The sequence below is a fragment of the Aspergillus pseudotamarii genome (assembly GCF_009193445.1).
Source record: "Aspergillus pseudotamarii strain CBS 117625 unplaced genomic scaffold BDV38scaffold_21, whole genome shotgun sequence".
NCBI classification, from domain to species: Eukaryota; Fungi; Ascomycota; class Eurotiomycetes; order Eurotiales; family Aspergillaceae; genus Aspergillus; species Aspergillus pseudotamarii.
Window position 1 is genome coordinate 138202 of NW_022475035.1, and position 25684 is coordinate 163885.

General features: G+C 47.3%; 10 protein-coding genes across 10 annotated transcripts; 6 read left to right on the plus strand and 4 right to left on the minus strand.

Moving 5' to 3' along the window:
- Nucleotides 1-2531: 2531 nt before the first annotated feature.
- BDV38DRAFT_70365 (FMN-binding negative transcriptional regulator) lies at nucleotides 2532-3684 on the minus strand. Its single transcript, XM_032063803.1, has one exon. The coding sequence runs from the start codon at nucleotides 3558-3560 to the stop codon at nucleotides 2787-2789; it is 774 nt and encodes a 257-aa protein (XP_031914443.1). The 5' UTR covers nucleotides 3561-3684; the 3' UTR covers nucleotides 2532-2786.
- Nucleotides 3685-4061: 377 nt separating this feature from the next.
- On the plus strand, nucleotides 4062-5609 carry BDV38DRAFT_244454 (putative transsulfuration enzyme family protein). Its single transcript, XM_032054319.1, has 2 exons — nucleotides 4062-4407; nucleotides 4467-5609. Exons 1-2 carry the CDS (start codon nucleotides 4177-4179, stop codon nucleotides 5496-5498), a joined length of 1263 nt encoding a protein of 420 aa, XP_031914444.1. The 5' UTR covers nucleotides 4062-4176; the 3' UTR covers nucleotides 5499-5609.
- A 347-nt stretch (nucleotides 5610-5956) lies between these two features.
- Nucleotides 5957-8508, plus strand: BDV38DRAFT_244457 (Zn(II)2Cys6 transcription factor). Its single transcript, XM_032054320.1, has 4 exons — nucleotides 5957-6479; nucleotides 6598-6690; nucleotides 6762-7236; nucleotides 7300-8508. Exons 1-4 carry the CDS (start codon nucleotides 6197-6199, stop codon nucleotides 8000-8002), a joined length of 1554 nt encoding a protein of 517 aa, XP_031914445.1. The 5' UTR covers nucleotides 5957-6196; the 3' UTR covers nucleotides 8003-8508.
- A 650-nt stretch (nucleotides 8509-9158) lies between these two features.
- Nucleotides 9159-11361, minus strand: BDV38DRAFT_292276 (phosphotransferase family protein; the record flags this gene model as incomplete). Its single annotated transcript, XM_032061983.1, has 3 exons — nucleotides 9159-10413; nucleotides 10491-11116; nucleotides 11186-11361. 3 exons carry the CDS (start codon nucleotides 11359-11361, stop codon nucleotides 9467-9469), a joined length of 1749 nt encoding a protein of 582 aa, XP_031914446.1. The 3' UTR covers nucleotides 9159-9466.
- Nucleotides 11362-11460: 99 nt separating this feature from the next.
- Nucleotides 11461-12962, minus strand: BDV38DRAFT_244461 (NmrA/HSCARG family protein). The gene has a single exon (XM_032054321.1). It carries the CDS (start codon nucleotides 12880-12882, stop codon nucleotides 11962-11964), a length of 921 nt encoding a protein of 306 aa, XP_031914447.1. The 5' UTR covers nucleotides 12883-12962; the 3' UTR covers nucleotides 11461-11961.
- A 294-nt stretch (nucleotides 12963-13256) lies between these two features.
- Nucleotides 13257-14579, plus strand: BDV38DRAFT_270579 (Zn(II)2Cys6 transcription factor domain-containing protein; the record flags this gene model as incomplete). The annotated part of the gene is made up of 2 exons (XM_032057174.1): nucleotides 13257-13834; nucleotides 13922-14579. The coding sequence occupies 2 exons, from the start codon at nucleotides 13257-13259 to the stop codon at nucleotides 14577-14579; spliced, it is 1236 nt and encodes a 411-aa protein (XP_031914448.1).
- Nucleotides 14580-15019: 440 nt separating this feature from the next.
- Nucleotides 15020-18207, minus strand: BDV38DRAFT_282063 (ribonuclease H-like domain-containing protein; the record flags this gene model as incomplete). The annotated part of the gene is made up of 4 exons (XM_032059717.1): nucleotides 15020-16528; nucleotides 16589-16836; nucleotides 16896-18058; nucleotides 18119-18207. 4 exons carry the CDS (start codon nucleotides 18205-18207, stop codon nucleotides 15020-15022), a joined length of 3009 nt encoding a protein of 1002 aa, XP_031914449.1.
- A 733-nt stretch (nucleotides 18208-18940) lies between these two features.
- BDV38DRAFT_70409 (uncharacterized protein) lies at nucleotides 18941-20400 on the plus strand. The gene is made up of 2 exons (XM_032063804.1): nucleotides 18941-19240; nucleotides 19301-20400. The coding sequence occupies exons 1-2, from the start codon at nucleotides 19046-19048 to the stop codon at nucleotides 20162-20164; spliced, it is 1059 nt and encodes a 352-aa protein (XP_031914450.1). The 5' UTR covers nucleotides 18941-19045; the 3' UTR covers nucleotides 20165-20400.
- A 1814-nt stretch (nucleotides 20401-22214) lies between these two features.
- BDV38DRAFT_270582 (putative GPI anchored protein) lies at nucleotides 22215-23509 on the plus strand (the record flags this gene model as incomplete). The annotated part of the gene is made up of 2 exons (XM_032057175.1): nucleotides 22215-22851; nucleotides 22905-23509. 2 exons carry the CDS (start codon nucleotides 22215-22217, stop codon nucleotides 23507-23509), a joined length of 1242 nt encoding a protein of 413 aa, XP_031914451.1.
- Nucleotides 23510-23588: 79 nt separating this feature from the next.
- BDV38DRAFT_70414 (putative mitochondrial 2-oxodicarboxylate carrier protein) lies at nucleotides 23589-25200 on the plus strand. Its single transcript, XM_032063805.1, has 5 exons — nucleotides 23589-23944; nucleotides 24006-24016; nucleotides 24082-24111; nucleotides 24178-24264; nucleotides 24349-25200. The coding sequence occupies exons 1-5, from the start codon at nucleotides 23870-23872 to the stop codon at nucleotides 25058-25060; spliced, it is 915 nt and encodes a 304-aa protein (XP_031914452.1). The 5' UTR covers nucleotides 23589-23869; the 3' UTR covers nucleotides 25061-25200.
- The last annotated feature ends 484 nt before the right edge of the window (nucleotides 25201-25684 follow it).

Below are 25684 nucleotides of genomic sequence, written 5' to 3' on the forward strand. Positions count from 1 at the left end.
TGGCTATTTTACCAAATTAGGCAGGGGAGTTTGGGCGTCGGGAAAATGTCGGAGGATGCGTCCTTGACGTAGTTTCCGCGGGGTCTTGAGTCTTGACCGTGGCTTCATTATATCCAACTACAGCACATCCACTCTGAAACAGTCACCCACTTCAACAATTGGACCCAGTACGTTTTCAACAGGTGTGGAGCATATCAGGAATGAATGTGCTAATTATATGACCGCCTAAATAACAGGTGTTCGGTTTGTGTTGAGCTTATATATTCTGGACTTTTTGTCATTGCATAGCCGATTTACTCAATCCTACCTATCTCAATCTCTGCTCTTTCATTCTTAACTCTTAGACAAATATCATCCTCAATACAGATAGACAAAAATGGCAGCCACAGAGAAACGCCCCGAGATCATCGAGATGGCCCGTGGATTAAACGGTGTCCCCATGTGCGAACAATATGAATGCATGATCTCAGGAATGATGTATGTTTGATCCCAACCTAGTTCTAAACATCGAATCCCCTGTCGGAAACTCGAACGGTGAACGGAAGCTAACGAAGCCAGGTACAACCCCAACACCCCAAAGCTCCTAGAAGCTCGCCACCGCTGCCGTGGCTTAACAGACGACTACAACAACCTAGACACCAAGACAGTCCCCTATGACCAGATCGCAGACAAGCGAATGGAACGACTACGGGCACTCGTCGGCCGAGTTGGAGACGGGACTTTCATCGAACCCCCCTTCAGACCCGACTACGGGTCTAACCTTATTATTGGAAGCGATTGCTTCGTCAATTGGAAGTGCGTTACCAATCACAAATCCCACCCACCAGAACCACCTACCTTCAAAATAAAACAAAAACTAACACAATCCAACCCCACAGCCTAACAGTTCTAGACACCAGTCTAGTTGTAATCGGGGACCGAGTACAGATCGGCACGAATGTTAGCATTATCACAGCCGGCCACGACACCAGTGTGCTTTCTCGGCGGAAGTTTGTCGAATTCGGCCATCCTATCTTCATTGAGGATGACTGCTGGATTGGGGCGAATGTTGTGATTCTGCCTGGTGTGCGCATTGGGAAGGGATCCACAATTGGGGCTGGGTCGATTGTCACTAAGGATATTCCGCCCTATTCGGTGGGAGTTGGCATTCCCTGCCGTGTGAAGAAGACGATTCCCTCAATTGAGGAGGAGGAAAATGATCCCAGTAACCCTTACCGGAACTTAGTGAGGGAGGATAGAGAGTGATTGGTTTGGTATATTCGGTAGATTCAATAGATGACTGATTATTAGATTCGTGACTGTCGCCGATATATGAAGGTCGTATATAAATTACAAGTGCCTCAAGATCACAGAAGAACAAGTGGCCTCTGACATCAGACACGGTAGAAATTTCCTTTCACTGATAACTCCTGTTCTTGAGCTATAGAAACAATGGGAATCGGTACTGGTACGTTTTCGTATGCCTGAGGCAGACGAAACAAAGGGCGGAGAGAAGGATTGCTCGCCATCAGCTTCAGTTCACAAGTGCTCTCAAGGTTACCAAACTTCTAACCAAAATGAGAAAGAAATCATCGAAATACATTGTATGTTTGATATGCCTTGTGGCTGCAGGCCGACTGGGGCGGCGGCACCGCACCAAGGCGAGCAGCCAGGAAAGGGACACCCAATGCCACAGTGCCCAACGTGTCGGTATCAGCACTGTCTTTCGGCTGGTCAGTCGTAGGATTTGTATCAGGAAATGGTTTAGCAAGAACAAAGGTTTGTAAAGCATATTGCAGCGTTTAGGATAGATAGCTTCACCATGAAGGGTAGGTGGAAGGAGATGGATGCTAGTTAGAGAAAAATCTAAGGAAGTTCGTTGTCTCAATTTCTCTCGTTTAGAACAAAGTCTAAGCTGTTCGCTGATATCACTTAGCCTGGACTGAGCCATCTTTGTACACCTGGAGCATTTCCACCGGCCATTCTATTGGAATTCTTAATTCGGAGATGAGTGTCATGTATCTTGCATTAAAACTCTACATAGAGGGCACTATTTCAATTAGGTTATCCAAGTTCGACAAGTGGATAAGATTGACAAGTTATTTTAGGTAGCTTGGAGTGTTTAGCTACAGCTAAGATGTTGATATATAGAAAAATACTATATTGCGGGCTAACAAGGAATTAAAAAACAGATGGACAAGGGCATTTGAATGTGCTTTTTTCAGTTCTAAATATGTGGAAATAAAATCTCCTTTTAACAAGATTTCCCTAATAGAAAGAAATGCCAGAGGCTCCATCTAGTAGAGGACATGCACATCTAAAAAGACCCCTTGGCCCCTGCATGAGCGTCAATGATCACCTGGGGCACATTGAGCCCTCGCCCCTTTCCCAAAATAATATGCATCATTAAATAATTCAGTCGGAATGAGACATGGAAGAGTCGTGGAGTGTGATTGGAGAGTTTGTTTGGTATTCTCAGGGACCTTGAGACTGTCAAAAGCTGCTTAAAAAACGCTTGGTGTGGGTAGGATTGGCAACAGCGCACTCCAGTTTAGCAAGCTCAGTGATCCAATAGTCCTACAGGTAGATGTAGAGACTCCTTCAGTATATTGCTCTTGTTTGAGCATGACATGACAGCCCAATGCAGTGTCACATCTATTATATCGCTTTTAATAAGCTTCAATTATCTCACATCGGGGTCCATCGACCACTCCTTTTGAGTGAAGTACCAGTATCATCGAAACGTGCTCTTCATAACAACTATTCTAAGGGTATTGTTCTAGTTCTCTAAACAACATGATAGGGGCTTATTTCTTGGCTGCATCCTTCATCTCCCCCCTCTCGCGAACCAGTGCCGCCACATCCCGACCAAGTTCTGTTCCAAGCTTCTCGAATCCCTGAATCACACCCTCCCGGTCTCCCTTGGTCGATTCCTGACTCATCTTGAACTTGCCACCAATATCCTCAATGGTGATCTCAATACCGATGATATTCTTTTTCATGATATCAATATATCGCTCCGGGGCTTCAGCCACCTTCCAAGAATCCGGCCGGCCTCCCTCTCCAGTGTAGCCCATGACGGATGTCTCACAAAGCTCGGAGAGATCTTGAATCTGCTTCTGGAGATATTCGGAGGTTTCAGGAGCAGAACTGTCGTGGTAGATCGTGGCTTTGCCATAAACTTGGACAGCGGCGTAGTTCCAGGTGGGGACCACCTTTGCCGTGGCAGGCTTAGTCTCGGTGTAGAATTTGGGGGTCACATAGTGGTGCGGATTGGCCGTGAAGAGAACCTGAACTTCTTGCTGTAATGGCGACGCGGAGGGTAAGCCCGCGGCGTTCAGCGCTTCGATGAAAGTCTTGCTGTGGGGGTTCTGACGGGCCATATGACCGCGCAGTCGCCCTTTCACTGGTGCATCGGGGTCATCTGAGATAATGTCCAGTACCCATGGGATATGGCTAGACTGTAAGAAGTGTTGCGTGGTGGACGGAATGGCAGTGGTGAGTACACCAAGAGGGTTCTTTTGGATCAGCTCAAAGAGAGCTTTGATCGATGTTTCTGCGTGGATTGCGCGGAGATACATGGTTTTTGTGCAATTATGTGGTAAGGGAAAATGAGAGGCCTAGACGAAAGTGAGGATTTATTTTTACGGAGGGATCCGGGTGCTTTTATATTCCATGTCGAATGGTGTGAGTCATCACCTGACATACCCAAAGGGCAATCTGATCCGATGTTTAGAATTAAGGTACATAAGATAATATAATTATAATCCTATATTAACGGGGTGGATCGAGGGGTAAGCCCGAATTAGAATTGTACGCATCCTGATTGGTCCACAAGGCCGAGCAGCTCGAGATGCTGGTCATAGGGCTCTGTTGACTCAGAAATCGATCATGTAAAAAGGTTTCCGTGAAGATTCGACTGGCCCACAGCGACTCACTGCTGAAAAGAGAAGTTGTTCGTCGAATGATGGCAAACACTTCGGATGGACGCCGAATGTCAAAAAATCTACTAGAATTAGCGTGTCTCTTTTGGGAAGTTGACGGTAGTGGGGTATCTTGAATATGATTCACCAATCATATGCCAATAATTCATCAGTTTTAGGAAAAGTCGCGGGAGTGGGCCCCACTTTGGATACTAAACTGGTACTAGTTGGATTATCCGCTTGCAGACAATCATCTATAAAGGGACCCCTCCACATGATCTTCCATCATTCTGGCTTCTTCGAGTATTTCTTTTCCATTTCAAAGTTTCAATTCACTTACCGCGACATCATGTCTCCTTCAAACGATACTCATCGCTCTACTCGAGCATTGCACGCCGACGACCCGCTCAACCTCGTCACGGACGTTGCGCCTCCAATTCATTTGTCTACAACATACAGGTTTCCCAGTGATCCGAACGACCTCCTGCCATCTGTGGACCCTGTGGTATGTGACACTGTTACCATTAGATAGCTACTCGAAACACTTCGTTAACGCTCTCCTAGGATGAGTTCGACGGAAAGAACTATGTATACTCTCGGGAGTTTGCCCCAAATGCAACTCGCTTCGAAGCTGTTCTTTCATCACTCATCGGCGGGAATGCCATCTGCTACTCTACCGGCTTAGCAGCTCTGACCGCCGCTTTAGTACTTCTGAACCCCCGCCGCATCTCAATCGGCGAAGGTTACCATGGTAGCCATGAGGTTATCGGTGTCCTCTCACGCCTGTCTGGACTCCAGAAACTAGACCTTCACTGCCCCGCAGAGAGCTTAGAAGAGGGAGATGTGATTCTGCTAGAGACCCCTGTCAACCCGCTGGGAACTGCTTTCAGCATCGAGGAATTTGCCCAGAAGGCTCACTCGAGAGGTGCCTATCTCATTGTTGATAGCACCTTTGCCCCCCCAAGCTTGCAAGATCCCTTCCAGTGGGGTGCTGATATTGTGATGCATTCCGGTTCCAAGTATTTTGGCGGCCACAGTGACCTTCTCTGTGGTGTTCTTGCGACAAAGCGTCAGGACTGGACGAAGAAGCTTTTCGAGGATAGACTTGCGTTTGGAAGCGTCATCGGCAATTTAGAAGCTTGGCTTGGCCTGCGCAGTCTGCGTACCTTGGAAGTCCGTGTGGATCGCGCAAGCAAGAGCTCTGAGAGTTTGATCTCATGGTTGAACGAAGGACTGAACGCCCAAAGTCCAGCTCCGGGTAGTGAAGAACATATTATCCAGAGCATTCTCCAAAGGATTCACCATGCCAGCTTGCAGGATGAACCTTGGGTGCGGACACAGATGCCAAACGGCTTTGGCCCTGTTTTCTCGATTGTTCTGCAGAGTGAAGATTTCGCACGGGTCCTGCCAAGCAAGTTACACCTCTTTCAGCATGCAACCAGCCTTGGCGGTGTTGAGTCCTTGATTGAATGGAGAGCACTGTCCGACTCTAGAGTAGACCGGAAGCTCTTGAGACTGAGTGTAGGACTGGAAAACTGGGAGGACTTGAAGAATGATTTGCTTAAAGCGTTCAAGTCCCTTCTGTCCCAGTCATAATTTAATGTTACGAATTCTTTCTCTTGTACATATTGAGATATACCGTTTCTAGATTGCTTGTTGTTCGTTTTCATTAGTCTCTTACTCACAAAGACAAAGGTTCGAAGATCATATTCAAATCTCCTGAGGGTCACTACTAAAAAAAACGCTCACACTAAATGCCGCGCAATTAAATTTAGCTGCATATTCTTAGTATTAGCCAATTTTATCAGATCATGCTCTCCGTAACTCGTACAAATATAAAGTTTAGTATAGGACAGTTAATTTTAGCGCGGGGTTCCACAGAAAATCGCTCACAGAGGACCCTGAACGATGCCCAAAAGGGGCGGAAGACCCCATATTTTTTCCTCATCTGCGCAATCTTCCCCATAACCCAACAGTTCCTGCGTATCATGTGACTGATGGAGAAGCTGAAACAGGACATCCATTGCCTGAAAGGGTTAGCGGCTCTACCGACAATTAAAGTGAGCTCATCACAGGACGCCCCTCAAACTTTATTCTAACGTCCGCTGTTGATGCGCCATAGTTTGTTTTGTGTTCCATGTATGCTGTATTCTCCAGCGGGGCTAAACTGTGAAGCTAACCTTTAGCTCTGGCTCTGCATCATGATTCCTATTCGAAATAGTTGGCACTAGTCACCCGATGGAGCTCTCGCCACATTGTTCATCCCCTTGTGTACCCCCACAGTGAGATGCACAATGTACGACCCTTGTTATACATGCCGGCGTCGGCGTATCCAATGTGACCAATCACAAACTCCCTGCAAAAAATGTCTGAAAGCTGGGCTAGAATGCTATGACAAGAGACCCCTGAGATGGGTCAAAGGCGTGGCTATTCGAGGCAGGCTGCAGGGTTTAACGGCGAAGGATGCGTCAGCACCCTCGGCAGCCTTGGCAACGTTGGATCGGGTTCCAAGGAAGAAAGGTAATAAGAAGGCAATATCGTCTGTTTTGGTTAGACGCGATCAGAATGACCATACTGGTGAGGTCTCCACATAACATAAAACCGCGTTTCATGCGGGTCTCCTGGGTTCTTTATGCCCCGATTCAATATGACAGCGGATTTTTGGATGCTAACTAAAGTCCCTTGTCCTGGTCAGATACTGCCGATGATGGAGTGAGCCTATCATGTGCTTTGGAGGCTGGCCCTATCTCAAACTTGGATCGGACATCCAGGTATTACCTCGACTATTGTGAGTACATTACCTTCTCTTCGCGGCTGCAAGCGACTCCACCGTCCCTTGATACTAATCTCCACTTCCAGATAATGATCAAATATGCAAAGTATTCATCGTATATGACAGCGAGGAAAATCCCTTTAGAAGGCTTATATCTCTGGCTGTGAATAACTCAATGTTAATGAAGGCGGTCCTCGCCCTCGCGGCACGCCACAGGGCCCATTCCGGTTATTCCTTTGAGAATGCCGTAGTGGGGTCTTCCCCAGACCTCCTGCAGATTCACCAAGATGCGCTGGTCTTCAAACACCAAGCTATACAAGGGCTGACGCACGCTTTGAACAATCCGACAATATCTGAGCAGGACACCACAGTAGCTTCAATCTTTCTTCTTATCTTCTTAGATCTTCTAGAGTCCGGAAGTGACAAATGGAATTTCCACCTCGAGGGCGCTAAGAGGCTGATTACCAACAGTCAATTGAATGAGTTGCAAGCTGGGAAGTCCCAGGATCCAGGACGAACTGTGGAGCAAATAAGAAAGTTCATCATCAAACAAATCCATGTGTATGTATTAGCCCTTACGTAGGTAAGACTGTATATATCCTAGCTAACTGTTTTGGTATTCAGGATTGAGACCCTTGGTGCAACCTTTGTCCGCCCTAAATTACTATCTGGTTGCACCTCATTAGACCATCCAGAATCCTTACTTCATGAAACAGTCGAACAATCCTTCATTGGATGTCCCGAGTACTTATTACATGCCGTCCAATGTCTTTCAGCCTATCGGGACAGCATGGTCGAGCCCCAGCCACCGACTTCTATGACCAGCAACACGCACATGCAAGACATAACAAGCGTGCTTGATCTAATACAGAAATTTGATTGTTACACCTGGGCTTCCAACCTACCCGAGTCACAGAAGACCTCGTCGCGATATCTAAGCAACCTCTGCAAACTGGCACAATCATACAAACTAGGGGCTCTCATCTATGGTCAGCGTGTCTTGGATGCTCTCCTCAGCGTGACTACCCCGCAAGAGGAGCTCGTCTCTGAATTAATAGGCGTCATTGATGCGTTAAGAGATGACAGGAGGTTATTAAAATGTGTTCTTTGGCCGATATTCGTTGCTGGCCTCGAATGCCGGTCGCAGGCCCAGCGTGACTTTCTAATCACTTCCTTGGAGAATTTCTGGATGGACACGAACTGTTTAAACGTGGTCAATGCAGCCAAGGCATTACAGTCTTATTGGCAAAAGACCGACAAACAGGAGTTCTCCACAAAATGGATCTTTGACATTGGAGATCTGGATCATGACTGGCTTTTTATTTAAGTCTTGACCCTACATTGAACTTACTCGATGTGCCAGGGTGCACTTTTTCGACAGCTATATTGCTGGCAATTCATCAGTTGTTTCTGATTTGAGGCGTCAGAATATGCAACAACAGCCAGGTTCAATTTACGACCCCCCAGAAACAAGATTGAAACCCCATCCGAACCGCGAACCAACAACCGCTGCGGTCAAGATTAGAACCAGTCTTGATATACCGCTGGGGCTACACTCAGGCTACCTACATCTCGCGCATCCTCCGACAGGTGCACCTCGTGTTGATATTGACTTAGGTCTGTCAGTTGTCATGGCATGAATATAGAATAAGACAGAATTGGGCAAGGCATATGATATGCTCTATCTGCCACAACACGGTTTGGAGGGCTTTGTCCTAGAAGGAGGGCTACATTGAACCATATCCAAGACAACTTGTGCACATATAGAACAGACACTCAAATATCTAATGTGACTTAATACAAGATCATACACCACTCTTCCATTTCATGAAGACCATAATTCTAGAACCACGAGCACCAACATAAAGCCCTCTACTTACCATCCTAGCCAATGAGACAAGTAGTTTACCTTCATATTATATAAAACATCCGCGGTTCCACTTATCGTATATAGACACTACATTCGGTTCTTCTCCAGAACAATATGTCGTCGTTCAACTTCCCTCTCCCTCCCCCTATCTTTCAAAGATAACCTGCAATGATCTATGCCGTAGCTCAACTACTGTTAATATTCAAGTAACAAGAGTGCCATAGATTGGTCACCTTTGCAATCACGGCCCAAACCATATCGCTTCCAGATTCGGCCCACTGACCCATCACTGTATCACCAAGACTAGCCGGGGGGAGGGGGAAGGGTTTACTTTATAGCAGTAGCTACAGGGCATGCCCATACTCTACTCATCTAGAACAGATCTTCAAGATATAGTTGAAAACTTGTGTATAAATGCGGTCATCATCCCGCCATATTAAAGAACCAAGTCCACGCATCAAACCGTATTCATGAATAGGAACGAGGTGTATCCTGTTTCTCGTTACATGGCCATATCGACCTAGTTTTAGGACTAAGGACCAGACTGTGGCTAGTGCGCTGAGCCTCGTTCTGCAAAGTTATGTCAGGAACAAGAACTAGATTGCTAGTGACGCTCTAATCAAGTACAAAATATACATTGTGGTTATAGCTGAGAACTGAGACTGACCCCGCGAAGAAAACATCATTTGCAACGCTCGCGTACGTGCGCTAAAATAGGAAAGAATCCGTTATGTAAATTACTGGATCCCTGCAGCTACCTTGCTGATCAATCCGTCGATTAGTTTGCTAAGATCAGTCCACAGCCCAGCTTGGTACAGGGTGTAGACTGGAGCCGTTCCGAATCCATGGACGCCCGTGGTGTGGTCGAACGATTGACGCCTCGCATACCTCCACGTAAAAACGCCGATATGTATCGTGCAGCTACCTATATATCTCCTCATCGTAATCGTTGAACATCCAATTCTCAGAAATCTTAGCCCGGTCCTCTTCCGACTCAGTTGCCTCGAGCGCAAGCTCCTTCAATTTTATTTCACGTTGCTTGGATTCGTCATATCGGTCCGACGGCACCCACCCATCTGGTCCCACTCCAACATAATTCCTGAAGATCTGCAGCTCTTCATCCGATTCGATTTGCTCAGCATTAAGATTCAAACATTCGCTTGCCTCGTCGGGCGGATACTCTAATGGGCAGACTCCTGCATTGGTGCCGGACGATGGGTTGGACAGTTTGCTCCAGTTCTGCGCTAAATAAACGAGATCAGCCTTCAACGACACAATGTCTCCTTCCCATGGTTTGCTCGCGTGGTCGAATATCTTGCGCTTGAGGATGCTTAAATCGTGGTCCAAAGCAATGCCATGAATAGAGTTCAACTTTGCAGAATACCACGCGTAGAAGTAGTGGATATGCCGTCTTCGAAGGATCTCTAGCTGTTCAGACCGGTTGCTTTCGTCCAGACTATCAAAGTCGTCTGGTAACTTAGGCGTGTCGAGAGATTCAGAAACCTCGTCTCCGTAATTCTGGATACTCTCCGGGAAACCACACTGTAGAAAGAGTGGTAGAACTGAGCAATGCTGCCAATCTATTAAACCAGTAATTCTAAGATCATCGGAGACTAAGATATTGTTTGGTTGCAAGTCGGGGTGTCTGATTGTAGGCTGGCAGAGGAATTTGAAGTTCTCCGGCACTAGATGAGGCGTGACACGTAGGTAGTTTTCCAAGTTTTTCATATGGTCCCGATGTGACGCTTTCTGATACTTGTACAGCTCTCTATAAATAGGCTGAAGAGGTTGCAGTGGTTTACCGAACCTAGCTAAATAGGTAAGCTCCTTTTTGGCGCCCGCGGTCAGAGCCGCTTCCGCAGTCTCATCTACAGTCTATCAGTGGATCCCGTCCAGGGTGGGACTTTCGATCATAGAGGTTTAGGAAACTAGGGAAGGAACATACACGGTCCACGATCGACTTGCAGTTCGGATCTTTTCCCAAACCACATTCGTAAGGTAGTGTCGGGACCGATACTGAAGCGGCCATTGCTCGGTGAATCTTCTATCGGCACGGGTGATGCATTAGTTTTGGACCGCAGATCCGTCGTATAGTAAAGGCTTCCACTAGCAGGAAATCGTAATCTGAAAAGGCGAGCTTCCAGGTCGACAATGTTTTTGATAATTGTGGAACAGGAATCTTCGGACAAGTCGAACCACAGGTCACCCAAGTCTCGTCCACGGATATATTCCATAAAGATGTATTCTGTGCCTGCCGCATTATCTGATGTGGCCGAATAGCCAAAGACCTTGGGCACGGGTATATCATGTAGACGAAGGTAATCCAAAGTCGCAACTTCACTAGCTACCACGAAGTATTTCGGTTCCGTAACGGGATACGGAATACGGGCGATGAGTTGGGATCCATCCTTCATTGTCACTAGAAAAATACGGTTAAATCCCCCTTCAGCAAGCTTTTCGAAGCGAGCGACATCATTCGCGCCTTGATTGATCGACTCGGCAGCAAGGCGCTTCAATTCAGGGACGTCGAAGACGCGTCGTCGTTCCGCGAGTCTCACAGCTTCATTATAGCTGTCGGCCGTCGCCAATCAAGTATCAGACACGAGAACCAGTACAGGGTATATTATAGAAGTTACAAACATCCATCTTCCAGATGTATACTCAAACAGTTCAGAGCTTCCCGCGGAATGACGGGTAAAGACGCGAGAAGCGGAGAATGTCCGTGAGATCAAAGCGGAGTTCAAGGGTGTCACTATCCGATTAATTGATAGTACGAGAGGATTTCTACATCGAGCAGCCCGAGCTCTAACAAACATTGTGGTTGTTTTGGCAATGGAAGTTGATCGGATGAAGTGGTAGTTGTGAAGGTATTTTCTGTTAGTTTGTTGCATTCTTGACTTGCACGTTTCATTCCCGCTAACCTCATTTGGAAAGTGGATCATGATGTGCCAGTTGACATCCTACGAAATACCCATTGTTTTTCTAGAGAAACCAACTCCAGCATCTGTATATTTGAGGTAAACTAGTCATGAGTTGCGTAGTCGTTCACAGATGACAGGGCCATGGAACTGTTCCTTATATTGGTGAGAGATAAGTCATGCAAGGCTCAAGAGTCAAGAGTGTCGTAGCCCTACATCATAAGTACATGGAAACTGAAGGGTATCCATTATTATTCCGTAGTGAAAAGTCACTGGCCTGAGGGCCGAGATCGGTCATATCATTTATCTACTTGGGAACCAGTTAACTGGTTTAGGGCAATAAAAAGGATCTACTGAGATGCACTACTACTGTCCTCGGGATTCATTAGACGTAAAGAAACACGGTATATTCGTCATAGTGCTAGGACAACAATAAAATGAAAAAATGGAAATAATATATAACTCAAAAGATGAGCCCACGTAGCGACCCAATCCACACTAAGCAGACCAGGTCGCATTAACCATCTCCTTCTCCCTCTCCAAAAACTTCTCAAATGTCCCCAAAGGCAGTTTCCAAGCTCTCACTTCCTCCAGATCTACAAACTGCGCCATATCGCGCGCCAGCAACTGGCCCCCAATAAACGGATTCTGCGTAGCTTGCTTTTCCACCTCCTCTTGCGACAAAAAGACCGGTTTGAGATCCCTGCCGGTCGCACGCGACAATGCCTTTGTCACATCCTCCACGTGCAGGAACTCGGAAGCAATCTCGATCTCTTTCTCATGGAATCTCACAGGATCAAACAGTGCCGCAGATCCAAAGGCTCCGATATCATTGTGATCCACCATCGGAAGCTTCGTCTCAGGAAGCAGAGCCGTAGTCCAGACGCCGGTCTCAACAAAACCGGGATACATCCGAACGAGGGGTTGCAAGTAATTCGCCATGAAGTTACCAGGTCGTAAGATAGTCCAGTACTCGAATCCAGCTGTTCTGACTTGATTCTCGACAGTTTGTTTGTTGAGTAGAATCTTCGCCACGAAACTGTTCGGGTCCCAATTTTTTAGGCGTTGGGGCTCGTTGACGGAGAACCCACTAGAGTAGATGACGTGTTTTATTCCCGCTTCTTTGGCGGCAGATAGAATGTTTTCGGCCTGGTGGACTTCGCTGTTTGGGATGCGTAGGTCGGGCATTAGGTTGAGAAAGAGCGCGGTGCAGCCCTTCATACTTTGTTTGAAGGTTTCTAGGTCGGTGAAGTCGCCTTGGGTGAGGTGTACCCCGCGGGTTTGGAGGTTTTGGGCCGCCGGGGTATCTAGGTTGCGCGCTATCGCGTGGACTTTGGCGCCGGCTTTGAGGAGATGGTTGATCACAGCGCCGCCCTGGGTACCGGTGGCACCGCAGACGAAAAAGGTGGAGGTGGACATTGTTTGATGTAGTGTAGTGGTTATGTTGTGGCTATTTGAATAGATTGATGATTGAGGTGGATTTAGTATTGAGAATGAGAAGACTGTGTTGTTCTGAGTTATCCATCGAATGTTGACGGCTTTATATACGGCTCTGGCTCCTTAGGCAGACGAGGCTATTCTATGGTCTAGAGCGGAGTTCCACCCAGTCCGCAACCCTAATTATCGGCGCCGTCTCCAATTGGTCGAACACACAACTAGCTTGCGGAATTCCGCCCCCAGACCCACATCAAGCGATATCTCTCGCAACAAATGTAAGATCTGTTTTTTTTTATTTTTTTGTCCCTCCCACCTAGACAGTGGAAGTCCGCAAAACAGATACCAGAGTAATAACAATGAACCCCTTATTGGCCGAGCGAGGAAACCCCCCACCGCGACGCAAATCATGCGAAGCGTGCAAGACCGCCAAGCGACGCTGCGATCTGGCATTTCCGGCGTGCTCTCGATGCGCTACCAGGAATACGCCATGCATTTACCCGGGACGACAGCCGGCAATCCCACAGGAGCTGATCGACGAGATGGTCGAGTCGATTGCTCAGACGGTTGACCCACCGTTTTCGTTTAATGCGGGTGTCCCGTGTATGACCGACTTCGGTATACCTGAACTATCCGACCCACCTACTGTTGCTCATCCGTTCGATGTCTTCGATCCACAATGGGATTATATTGACTTCCACGCCCCATGTCTTTCATCAGAGCCACACAGTGGTGTCCTCATCCCACAATCAAGCTACACAATGACCGCTCCGGTAGCAAGACCCCCGATGCCTCTCTCGGCAATCATCGCATCCCGACTCCAATTCGCCATTGACGTCCTCAAAGATGTTCCCAAGATGATGATCCAGGAGAACCAAACTCCTTGGTCTCATAAACAACTCTATGTAAACGGCATGCCCAAACATATGCAAGGCAAGTTCACCTACAATTTCCCTTCTTCCTACATCCACACAAAAACAAAAGAGAGAAAATAAACTGACTGAATAACAGACGCCTACTCAAGCTGCGCCCTCCACATAACCCTGAACCCCCTCAACAGGCCCCTAATAACTTCCCTAATAAGAACCAACATCCAAACCCTCCTCACATCCCCAGTCCCGACAACACCCCTAGAAACCCTTTCCCACACACACGCCCTCCTCCTATACCAAATCATGCTCTTCTTCTCCCCCGACCCAAACTCCAATATCTCTTTAATCCCCGACCTCGAATCCTCAGCCCTAACCCTACTGTCCTGCATCTACTTCCCCGACCCCTCCAACACCGCCAGTATCCTGCCGTCCAACCCAGAAGCAAAACAAGACTTCTGGACCTCGTGGATCTTCCAAGAATCTGCGCGCAGGACCGTTCTCTTCACTTTCTATCTTATACAGCTCTCTCGGCTGGTCCAGGGGGAGAAGAATCTTGTCTGTGATGGTAAACTGGGTTTGGTGCATAGCTGGTACCTGTCGGCGCATTTGTGGGGGGCGCAGGATGCGGGGGAGTTTGGGGTGGCCTGGATGGAGAAGGATCATTTTATCGTTGGGGAATTAAATTTTGGGAGGGTGCTGACTGAGGCAAGGGCTGCGGATGTGGATGTTTTTGGGAGGATGCTTTTGGTTAGTTATCTTGGGATTGAGGAGGCCAGGGCTTGGTTTTTGGCTAGAGGGGCTCTTTTGTAGCTTTCTCTTTTTTGTATTGTTTTTTTTATGTTTCTTTTTTTCGGAACGGAAGGTGATAATGCGGGTATGTATGTGTTTTTAAACTGTAAGTTACTATTCTCGCTCGCAGGTTTATGTCCAATACGTACAGGCAATTTGTTATCTGCGATGATTTATGAAATTCCAGCTCAAGCGGTTAACCGCCTTCATGAATCAATGCTGAGGCTTAGTCTCATTCAGCCAATATCTCGGTGGTACCATGGGCTTTTTTTTACTTCTTTTTCATTCTTTTCTTCTTTTTTTTTTTTTTTTTTTTTTTTTTTTTTTTTTTTTTTTTTTTTTTTTTTTTTTTTGTCTTGACTGTCCAGCTCATACTTCACCGACCAGTGCGTGCCATGGAATAATCTAATTCCATAGTTCAAAAATTCGTAAAAGCCCTATTGGTGCTAACTTCCCAAGCACTAGATGTAAAACATTGTGTTTCTGATCTTCTCATGAACAAGGACATCCTTGTTGGTCGCCAGCACTGTGCTAGCATCACTGGCCACCGATGAGATCTCAGACCATGGTTCATAAAATCGACTCAGATAGCATCGGGCTCGGTCACAGACCAGGTCGGCGTATCGCGCAGGGCAACAGACTCTAACACCCTTTGTGGCACGCCCAACTAGGTAGCTCAGGTTCAAAGTCAGGTCTTGTACGATCTCAGCGACGTTCTTGTATTTTGGGGGAAGTTTCCCCTCATATCGCTGGCTGAAAACCTCGTCCAAAATCACAAAATAGAAGGCGTTGCGGGCAGTTCCATGGATAGCAGAATGAGGTTGGAGATAGAAACTGAAGCAATAGGGATCGGTGATGCATCGATCAACGATCGTACATGGTGGCGTATTTCCGTTCCTGTCAGCAGTTTGCACTTCAGTAGGGTAAAAGCGCGTATGATGCCGCTTACTGACAATGAGAACGGTGAACTTCGGAAGGTTCTTCTCATGCATCTCCTTAGGGTAAACCTCTCGGCAGGCCTTTCGCATAAGGGGCAGCTCCTCAGTCAAGCACTTGATATACTGACCTTCCGAGATTCCGTCACGGAAGACGATAATGTTTTCGGGAAATGACGCGTGCCCTCCTAGGAGCTTCCATAGCCTGAGGTGCCGCTTCAACATACCGTCCAAGCTGTCTATTTCCTCCTTTCCTCCACGGGACTGGAGCTGAATAGTTGCAGGCCATTGTCCAAGTCTTTTGTCGATGCTGGCAACCATGGCTGCCACGCTAGGTGCAGTGGCTGGAGAGCCTTTCGAAGACCCCGTTGGATGCGTTACATCCAGTCCAACAATCATGGTCTTATTTTCATTGATGATACTCAAACGAAGATTGTCCACAACGTGATTCGTGCCTCCCAGCTTCAGGTTGAACTTCATCGCCACATTCCTCATATACTGATCGAGCGCCTTGTCATATTGACCCACCGATTGACCTTTCTTTGCCACCAACCTAGGACCAACGCTGCAAATCGTCTGCAATCCGTACTCCACATCGCACAACCGCTTAATTACTGGGTACCAGCGACTGTCTTTCTCGGGAAAAATGATGTAGAGGAGGTCTAATTTGTCGGCTGCTCCTTTAAGCCTATTTTCCAGGTCCGCAGTGTCATCCTTGTTCACTCTGACTATTCTTCCGGGGATGGGCGCGTCGACCAGAACACCGGTGTCGAGAAGGGCAGCCTGGAGCTTCTTGAGAACTGGCTGAAGGCTTTTCAAGTCGGGGAATGTATCCTGCACTTTCTTGTCTGAGAGCAGAAGATACGACCATTTGCGCAGCCGTTGGCCAGAAACGTTGAATTTAATGTCGATCAAATTCCAGGAGCCTGGGAGCTGTTTTACACTGGAATTGTCCCGGTACATAATATTTGGTTGGTCCAAGACCCGCCCCTCGACTGTGATCAGCCGCCTTGCCGTAGATATACCGAATCGTGTCTACCATGTAAGTTAAACATTACGATTATTACCAGCTATGATTCCATATTAAGGACTTACCAGCATTGTATTTCTTCCAGGGTTCAATCCAACAATGTCTGCCCCTTGGTTGACAATAGAAAAGGCATTCTGCAAGGGCGGTCGTACAGCAAATTTGATCATGCCTTGTGTCTGGGCGGGGGACAACTTTCCATAGTGAATCTGGCCCGGAAGTATCTCGAACTCCTGTGCCAATTGGTATGTAGGGCTGGCCCATGTGCCAATATTGATAACAGGCAAATCTGGTCTTTGGTCGCGGATGTCGTACGCTAGACACCATGTGTTAGTTGAGTACCTATGCCGTCTCGATTGGCATATACAAACTCACTCTCCAGAAAGTAGTCATACACGCTAATCAACCTCGCGGGCCCAAGCGGTGATGCTACGGGTCCTGATGACTGGCACTTCTTTTTCCTCGATCCTAAACGACCCGATGCTGGCGCTTGGCGAGGTTCTAGCCAGAATTTTACACCTTTAGAGCCCGCTCCAAATGAGTGTATCTGGGGTCGTCTGTTCGGTGGCAATTCCGTGCCATCACCGCACGTAGCAAGGGAATAAAGTGTCTTAGGCCTGATGATAAGCTCGCCACTTCGGTTTCTTCTTTCGGGTAGATGGAATGTGCGTCCCCGGATACCATTCAGAAATTCGTTCAAGGCATCCAGGCTCCTGCCATTTGCCTTTTGAAATGCATCAATCAAGTCAACCAGACGTCCGCTATTGTAGAATGCCCCATGGCTAACATTTACGTTAACCAGGACCCTACCAGCGGCGAATCTGACACTCGAAAAGAACCCACGAATCGCTGTTAGCCCGCCAATTAGAGGAGCCTTGTCCGACTGCAGGGCCTTGTTGCTAAGTGGAAAGGTTCTGTTAGCTCTATTTCCACCACGTGAGACAAGGTCTGGAGATGTCATTGGGTAGTGATTCAAAAGTATATTCAGCGCTTGAATCATTGGGAGTTTCTCATCATATCTGATATAGTTGGTTGACGTCAGATACTCTATCAATTGCGATACCCGTAGAGTATTGGTGTACAGGATACGGGCTCTAAACTGGGCAGCGTCCCCGGCGGGTTCGTCCTCCAGTTCACTCCGGTACAACACGGGTACAACGATTGCATTATTGGCCAACGGCAGTCTTTCTCGTGATATGATGGTGGACTTGTAATCGGTGACTAGATTGGCTGCCATTGAGGTGACCTCTGGCGCCTCGAGGACCAATCTAACGATTTGGGCCAGCTTCCTGCCAGAAACAGTAGGTCTCACGTCGATAGCGTATCTGTAGAGCACTAGATTGGGATCCGGGATAGAATGAAAATAGTTCGCCCATAGGACGACTGGCTTTCCCTTAGTTCCATATCCTGGTCGAGGAGGGTATTCGGAATTCAGTTGGAGCTTGCTAAGAGTCAAGGGATCTGCTTGTGCTTTCTGAATTTCGTCTTCGATTTTCCTTACGAAGGGATCGGGGGGAGGGACTTTCCCATCTGGTGGTCTATAGGACACCACTTGTTAGTACTCTCTTTTCACTAGTGATGGCTTCGGGCGGACAAACAAGTAGATAGTAGTTTTTGCGTCACCTCTTCCTTGAGGCCTGGTCGGCCCTGCTTTTGGGGGGTTATCTCTAAAACCTCGAAATGACATATTATGTATGACTTTTGTGTCACGTTTGTGAAGTTCCAGATGAAATGATGTGGAGGTAAGATCTCAGAGAATCAGATTGAGTAGAAAAAACAAAGGGGGGGAAGAACCGAGACGGGTAACGAAGAAGTGAATCTCAAAAGGTTGGATTTGAAGAGTGGGGTAAGAGACTGGGTTTGGTGCGATCGTGTTTGGTGAAGATATCAGGTTACATGGGATCCTTGAGCAAGAGGTGAACCAACTGAGTCTGATTGCTAGGACTGATTGAGTCGTTACGCTGTGCAAAGTGATCATTGGTTTGTATGTCAGTGAAAGTTTAGTTATCATTGATGTCCAGATAATAGGGTGAGTCAACTTTCTCTAGAGGATAAGATGAGCATTCTTATAGACTTGGTTCGAGAAAGATCTTCCTCATTGTATAGATTGTATAAGTCACATCAATCTCACCCCGGACCCTTGCACGTGATCGTCGCTGCGCTTGAGGTCTGTATCTCCTGTTACCAAAACTTTTCACCCGATCAAGAAAAGGTGGTATAATCTGAAAGAATTCCGGTTAAAAAACAGAATATATTCATCTAGTCATCATATAATGACTATCTTTTTATCATTACTGAAGGAAAGAAAGAGGATGACGTATGATGCCAATTAGGGCTACATGTGACACGGGATAGAACGCGTGAGGGACGACGAAGGCCTTTTAACGTTCTAAGCATCTGTACCACATAAAAAAAGGCCACTTTCCTCAACTGAATTTATCCAACATGCCTCATCCTCCTCCCTCTCCTGATCGTACAAGTACTCATCAACACCCACTACTCGATCCCCCTCCGCCGGAAGAAACATGGCAATCAATCAGATCCCACGCATCATTGGCTTCCAAATTCTGCGCTCGCTCAATCTCCTCATTTCCTCTGCGGGCGACAATGACCTTTTGAATATAGCCAAGGACTTTTTCTGGGGTCTCCCCGATCAAGAAGCAGGCATCCCAGATGCCCTGTTCTACACATATATGATCGATACAGTCATAAACAGCCTCGTATGTATTCCTCTAACTCCAGTCGCGCTCTGCTTAACTTGCACGCTAACCACACCCTAGATTGACTATTATCTCAGCCACGTGGTCGCAATTATGCTGATTCTCGAAAGCGAGAGGCTACATGCTACCAACCAGAGTACAGCTGACTTCGTCAATGACAGCATCCAGAATCAACCGACTACTCGCAGCTTGACCCGAGCTTCTTCGTTCCTGTATCGTATGGGTGGTCTGCGGATGTTCTTAAAAGGTCTCCAGACGGGACTCGTGTACCGCGCTGTCCACTTTGCCCTCACAAGTCTATTACAGATGGTACTCTTCCGACATGATCTTCTCAGGCCCATCGCGCATGTCATATCTACCGTGGTTTTAGCGGAACTCCACATGGCCTGGACACACGCCACTATATCCGCAACCTCATCCACAGGGTCTTTGTTAAAACTGCGCCACAATCACAAAGCATGGAGGAAGCTACTCACACCATCCTTGGTCTGCGCTGCAGCCCGCGCAGTAATCGATTATCTTCCCGATGCCGCTGACTCTTCATTCAACCTATTCTTCAAGCAGACCAGCACACATGACCCCTCAGAACATTATATTGCATACTTTGAAGTATCAACCATGTTACCAACACTTATCCTTCGCATGATTGTCATGCTCCCGGCTTCTATTGCATTGATCTTAGTAGAAGCGAGCTTTCTCCCCGAAACGGAGACCACAATCGTTCCTTCCACTCAGGGCCGGAGAGCAAGGATGTCTGCATTGGTCTGGGGAAAGATCAGCAAAGTTCGATCGGGTTTTCCTGGTGTTTATGGGCTTGTACGGGGTTCCACATTCTTCTGGCTGTGGGAGCTGCATGCTAAGCGGTGTCTACTACAGTCTGTGGTTGATATTATCAGCATGTGGTTGGAGGGTGGATTCGAATAAAAGGTATCCCACAATAATTCTGGCACTGTAGCTCAGGGCCGCTCGTCCTGGTTTCCTCGAGAGGGGCAGACAGAGAACAGAAGGGAAGGGAATAAAGCAAGAAAAGTACTTTCAATGGTGATGTATATGCGCAAAAACCCGAAGGGCACCGAGGATATTGTAGTAATACATATATAGCTAAACAAGCCAAGGCCGGCAATCAACCTGCTATTGACCTTTGAGTCGTGGTTCCTAAGCACGCGGCCATACCCGAAACACATTGTTCTATATAAGTGTGTATCTTAGTTATGTATTTGTGGATATAAATTGGCCAGAAACAACCAATCCTACCTTGGGATGATGTGTCTTTTACTTTTTCCAGCCATATATTCCAGCGCCACTGATATATTTCCACTTTCACTGGCTGGGTACGGATAATAAATCGGCAGTTAGATAATAGCTGATATCATATTATATATAATGACCATTATCTCCCTTTTTGGTAGACTAGTCACTATAGATTTGGTAGACTGTAGATATAGTGGCGAGCTAGAAGGCAGATCCCTCTCTCATAGATTAGATGGTGAGTAGTTTAACAGGAAAGAGAAAGATCGAAATCAGCTACATCTAAAATATATAATATAAGACATTGAGCTAGGTAATAATTCTCCGTTGATAATCGCTTCTATTAAGAATTTAAAATAGAGACAAGTTGATAAGAGATTAGATAAAATACGTACATAATGGTAAAAGTAACCCACAAGGATCGATAATCGACAGATTGTAATAGGTACAATTGTGGGCGGCTCCTAATTGGAACAAACTTTCAGTCGTTTATTAGGTAACGCTTCTGGAACATTGCCATGGCAAATTTCCGTGCAAATCTCCTGGAAGCCCCCTTGGTTAAGAACCATCTCAGAGATAATTGATATGTACATGGGTGTTTCCGCTCTGTAGATATTGTCAACCGATTACTATACACCAAGACTGGTTAAAGGCCAATCACACGAAACGTGGTACCAAGATCTAGTATTTGTGTTGAGAAGTATATGATATAAGGGGCTATTAGGGCAACTTGAAGTCAGTAAGAAAGCCAGTAAGTAGGCCTTGCTCCATTGCTATCTACATTAACATCCTCTAAGTATTATCTAATTTTCAGCTTAACCGTGGCTAGGTATAACTTACCCCATTCACCTAACCTAACCTGACTCATACTTAACAGGTTAAATCCAGGGGTTCGTGGGAAAACAGACTATTATAGGATTATATCCCATCCGCAGGCAATCTGCTACGTCACAAAGTTTATACACCAAACAGAATTGCTTAGCCAATTCTAAGAGGTCAAGTAAACTGGTTATTATAAATGGGGGATAGATATAGAGGGCAATCCGTAAGAGGCTACACTAGGGAGGACCTAGTCAAATCCTCATTAGTATACATACCGACTATCACCTACCAAGGGACCGTCAGGGACGTGGTAGGAGGTTTTGTGGGAATATGGCGTTTTACGATTAGATTCTAGGCTCTTTGAGGAACCTGCGTAACTAGATGTTCAGTAGTTAAGCTCTACCAGGTTAATAGAATTTTGATTGGTTGATTGATGTTGTAGCCATCATACCTCGTCCCATCGATGGTGGAAGTTTCAAGTGATCAATACGAAACATGGATGTAGATATAATATTTCTGCCTGTGAAAACAGGCATCCACATCACCTTACCGAAAAGGGTAAACTGTTTCAGCACGGGATTCCCAGCCACTGATTTGTTCACCACAAGATTTAATTCAAATGGACAGCCCAACTTCAGACCTGGACTAGTAATATATTCAGTTGTCGGTCAGGATCTGCATATTTGTTGATCTACTGTCATTCCTTCTTTCATTCTTTTCGAACTCTGTTACTATTCATCTAACAAGATTTTATCGCGTCCATCTTTGATCAGATTGAGTTTATATATCTTGGGTGACATCAACCACTATTGTAGCTGTAGGTGATTCAAAAGCTATCTTCATTTTTATCTTATTATCTTTTTTGATGTACTAACATGTAAAGAGCAGAATATTTCACGCACAGATGCTGGTCATCCCTCTTCTTGCCTGGGCTCTAGGACCAGCACCGCTGGCAGTCCAAGCACTAAAAGACGGCAACTCATCCATCTACCACCAAAAGGCAGATCTAGACACCTACAAAATTCTGCAACGCAATGCAGCTATTCAAAACCAGCTATCCCAAACGTCCGCCCGGGGCATCAAGAAGATGAGCGATGACGAAGGCGAGAAGTTCTTTCTCGACTACTGGTACTTCGGAGAGACCAACCAGACCGACCTACAGAGCTCTCAAACTCCAGAAAAGACACAGTCTAATCTTCACCCCCGCATATATCCTTATCAACCATCCCATCCTCTGGATTTGGGTGAGACTTACAACTCTCACGGATGGATCGGCCAATTCTCACCGCTTCTTCGGAGAGAATTCAAATGCCCCGCGGGCACAAATTCATGCGCCTCAATTAATCGCCCGAACAGCTGCTGCAGTACGGGGTCCACCTGTGAGCTGGTCGACGATACAGGGTCTGGGGATGTAGGGTGCTGTCCGGACGGACAGCATTGCTCTGGTACAATTGGTTCATGTCAGCAAGGGTATACTAGCTGTCCTGCGTCATTGGGCGGTGGTTGCTGCATTCCCGGATACGAATGTGTCAGCGGTGGCTGTAAGTTCGGGCCGATTTACAAGATGATGAGCTTTGGGCTAATGAATTGTAAGGTGCCAACGTGTACACGGTGACTATCACGGTGAGCTCGACCATCATGGTGTCGACTGTCACGGACACGGTTCCTGCGACTAGCACGGTTTCTAGTAGCAGCAGAAGTAGCAGCACGACAAAATCGTCATCTGAATCCACCGGAGAGTTTACTCCCCCTGCTCGACCAACAAGTCTCTCGACGGCGACCGCCTCCCAGACTGGGTCGATCTGTCCCATTGGATTCTACGCCTGTTCCGCTGTCTATCAAGGAGGATGTTGCCGGACTGGCCGCGACTGTGATACTAGCTCGTGCCCCGAGACCCCATCCACGACGATCACGACCAACGACCGAACCATTGTGGTTCCTGCCGAGACGGAAGCGCCGCCAGCGACTACCGGGCGATGCGCGAGCGGGTGGTTCAGATGCGCAGACACCGCAGGTGGGGGATGCTGTCCGACAGGGTTCGCATGCGGCTCCAGCTGCACGGCCCAGGAAACGGCGACAGCAACAGGGACGGTGGCGAAGGAACAGCCCACGAATTCCGCCGGCGAGAGAAACCTCCCGGAAGGAACGAAGATGATTGGAATAAGTTTACTACTAGGACTACTCTGGACGATTGGATGAGGAAATGAAGCCATGTACTTAAAAAAACGCATAACGAGAACCACGAACGAACGAGCTACCATTGAAGATTAATAATATGGGACATCCCTGAAGATTGTTTGTTATCTCACCCCGTGGGGCTGTTGAAGTCGGCAAGGGTTGTGGGGCCGCCGGATTCTCACCGGGCTGGGATTTTTCCCGTTCGGGAATTTGTCCGATACGCTCCGACGTCCAACCAACTCCTCCTCTCCCTTCGCTTGCTGCACTGGCGTGATCACCTTCCCTTTCTTTTCTTTTCTTTTCCCTCTTCCCTCTCCCCTACTCAGCAATTCCATTGTCCATTGCTGCGTAGTTTCACCTCCAGATTTCCTATCAGCGACAATGTCGGCCAACACTCAGAAGCCCCTCCCCTTCCAATACCAGTTCGCCGCTGGCGCGGTGGCTGGTGTGTCCGAGGTGCGTTATCGGAGCTGTGACCTGTCATGCTAAACCAACATCAACTGACTCAAATTTTTAGATCCTGGTCATGTATGCTTAATTCCAAGTACACGATCACGAATCATATCAATTTCTAACCGAAAGAATGTCCTCAGGTACCCATTGGATGTCGTCAAGACCCGAGTGTAAGCTCCCATTCCAAGTCTTCCCCCATACAAAGAAAACCCATCTAACCCCGAACCCCACAACAGCCAGCTGCAATCCGGCACCCGCGCCGCCGGCGAGGAGTTCTACACCGGCATGTTCGACTGCCTGCGCAAGATCATCAAGAATGAGGGGTAAGCATATAGTCCCCATTGTATCACGACAACAACCCCAATCCTCAACTCAAACACAACCCTAACCAACATTCAAAAAACCAGCGCATCCCGTCTGTACCGCGGAATCTCCGCCCCAATCCTAATGGAAGCGCCTAAGCGCGCGACCAAATTCGCCGCCAACGACAGCTGGGGATCCTTCTACCGGGGCCTGTTCGGCGTCGATAAGCAAACGCAATCGCTGGCCGTGTTGACCGGCGCCACAGCCGGTGCGACTGAATCCTTCGTGGTGGTACCTTTCGAGCTGGTCAAGATCCGTCTGCAAGACCGCGCGTCCAAGTACAACGGCATGCTGGACGTGGTCAAGAAGATCGTGCAAACGGAGGGGCCCCTGGCCATGTACAACGGTCTCGAATCCACACTGTGGCGACACATTCTCTGGAACGCCGGATACTTCGGCTGTATTTTCCAGGTGCGGGCGCAGTTGCCTAAGGTCGAGCCTGGTAACAAGACGGAGCAGACGCGGAACGATCTTATCGCGGGTACGATTGGTGGTACGGCGGGTACGATTCTGAACACGCCGATGGATGTGGTGAAGTCACGGATTCAGAACAGCCCTAAGGTGGCGGGACAGACGCCTAAGTATAACTGGGCTTGGCCGGCTGTGGGGACTGTCATGAAGGAGGAGGGATTCGGGGCGTTGTACAAGGGTTTCATTCCTAAGGTGCTGCGGTTGGGTCCTGGTGGTGGTATTTTGTTGGTGGTTTTTACGGGAGTGATGGATTTCTTCCGCACGATGAGGGGTGAGAATGCCTGATTGAGTGCATTTCTTCTGTTTCTTTGTCTGTTCTTCTTTTGCTTGCAAATAGAGAAAGACCTAGCTTTTTTTTTTTTTGGTTAGATGGGGGTGTAAAAGAGTTTATACATGTTCTTTATGTCAACGGGTCTTTTCATTGAAAATAATGTTCGAAACATACGTCGCTCAGGCTGGGTGGGTGTTATGCGTACCATGGGAGCATTTCTGCACTACGTCGGCAAATCGTAGGGTCTAGATTCCCATACCAGTAAAGAAACCCATAGTGATGTATGACTAACCATTATATAACATAGCAAAGAACATCCGAGATACAACCAATCGCATCATGGGGCAAAGGAAATCTTGAGCAGGCAAAAAAACAAAAAAAGACAAAAGAAAGAAAGAAAAAAGGAGAAAGGGTATCGATGTAAAAACGCATGTAGAAGCCCCTCTCAGACGGGCAGCATTGCCAGTAGAAAACTAGTTCGCACCGCGTTCTGGACGAATAGACAAAAAAGCAGATGATACCGAGTCGGTCTTGGCCGTCATTATGCATAACATTATAAAGATAGAAAAAGCGACAAGTCTGAGCTGTAGAGAAGTATAAATCAGGGAAATGATAGCCAAAATAGACAGCAAAATAAC

Coding starts and splice junctions, on each gene's coding strand:
- BDV38DRAFT_70365 (XM_032063803.1), bottom strand. CDS start 3,560: ATGTATCTCCGCGCAATCCACGCAGAAACATCGATCAAAGCTCTCTTT.
- BDV38DRAFT_244454 (XM_032054319.1), top strand. CDS start 4,177: ATGATCTTCCATCATTCTGGCTTCTTCGAGTATTTCTTTTCCATTTCA. Junction 4,408..4,466: donor TGCCATCTGTGGACCCTGTG/GTATGTGACACT, acceptor ACGCTCTCCTAG/GATGAGTTCGACGGAAAGAA.
- BDV38DRAFT_244457 (XM_032054320.1), top strand. CDS start 6,197: ATGTACGACCCTTGTTATACATGCCGGCGTCGGCGTATCCAATGTGAC. Junction 6,691..6,761: donor CAGGTATTACCTCGACTATT/GTGAGTACATTA, acceptor CTCCACTTCCAG/ATAATGATCAAATATGCAAA. Junction 7,237..7,299: donor ATCATCAAACAAATCCATGT/GTATGTATTAGC, acceptor TTTGGTATTCAG/GATTGAGACCCTTGGTGCAA.
- BDV38DRAFT_244461 (XM_032054321.1), bottom strand. CDS start 12,882: ATGTCCACCTCCACCTTTTTCGTCTGCGGTGCCACCGGTACCCAGGGC.
- BDV38DRAFT_70409 (XM_032063804.1), top strand. CDS start 19,046: ATGGCAATCAATCAGATCCCACGCATCATTGGCTTCCAAATTCTGCGC. Junction 19,241..19,300: donor ATACAGTCATAAACAGCCTC/GTATGTATTCCT, acceptor ACCACACCCTAG/ATTGACTATTATCTCAGCCA.
- BDV38DRAFT_70414 (XM_032063805.1), top strand. CDS start 23,870: ATGTCGGCCAACACTCAGAAGCCCCTCCCCTTCCAATACCAGTTCGCC. Junction 24,112..24,177: donor GATGTCGTCAAGACCCGAGT/GTAAGCTCCCAT, acceptor ACCCCACAACAG/CCAGCTGCAATCCGGCACCC. Junction 24,265..24,348: donor AAGATCATCAAGAATGAGGG/GTAAGCATATAG, acceptor TCAAAAAACCAG/CGCATCCCGTCTGTACCGCG.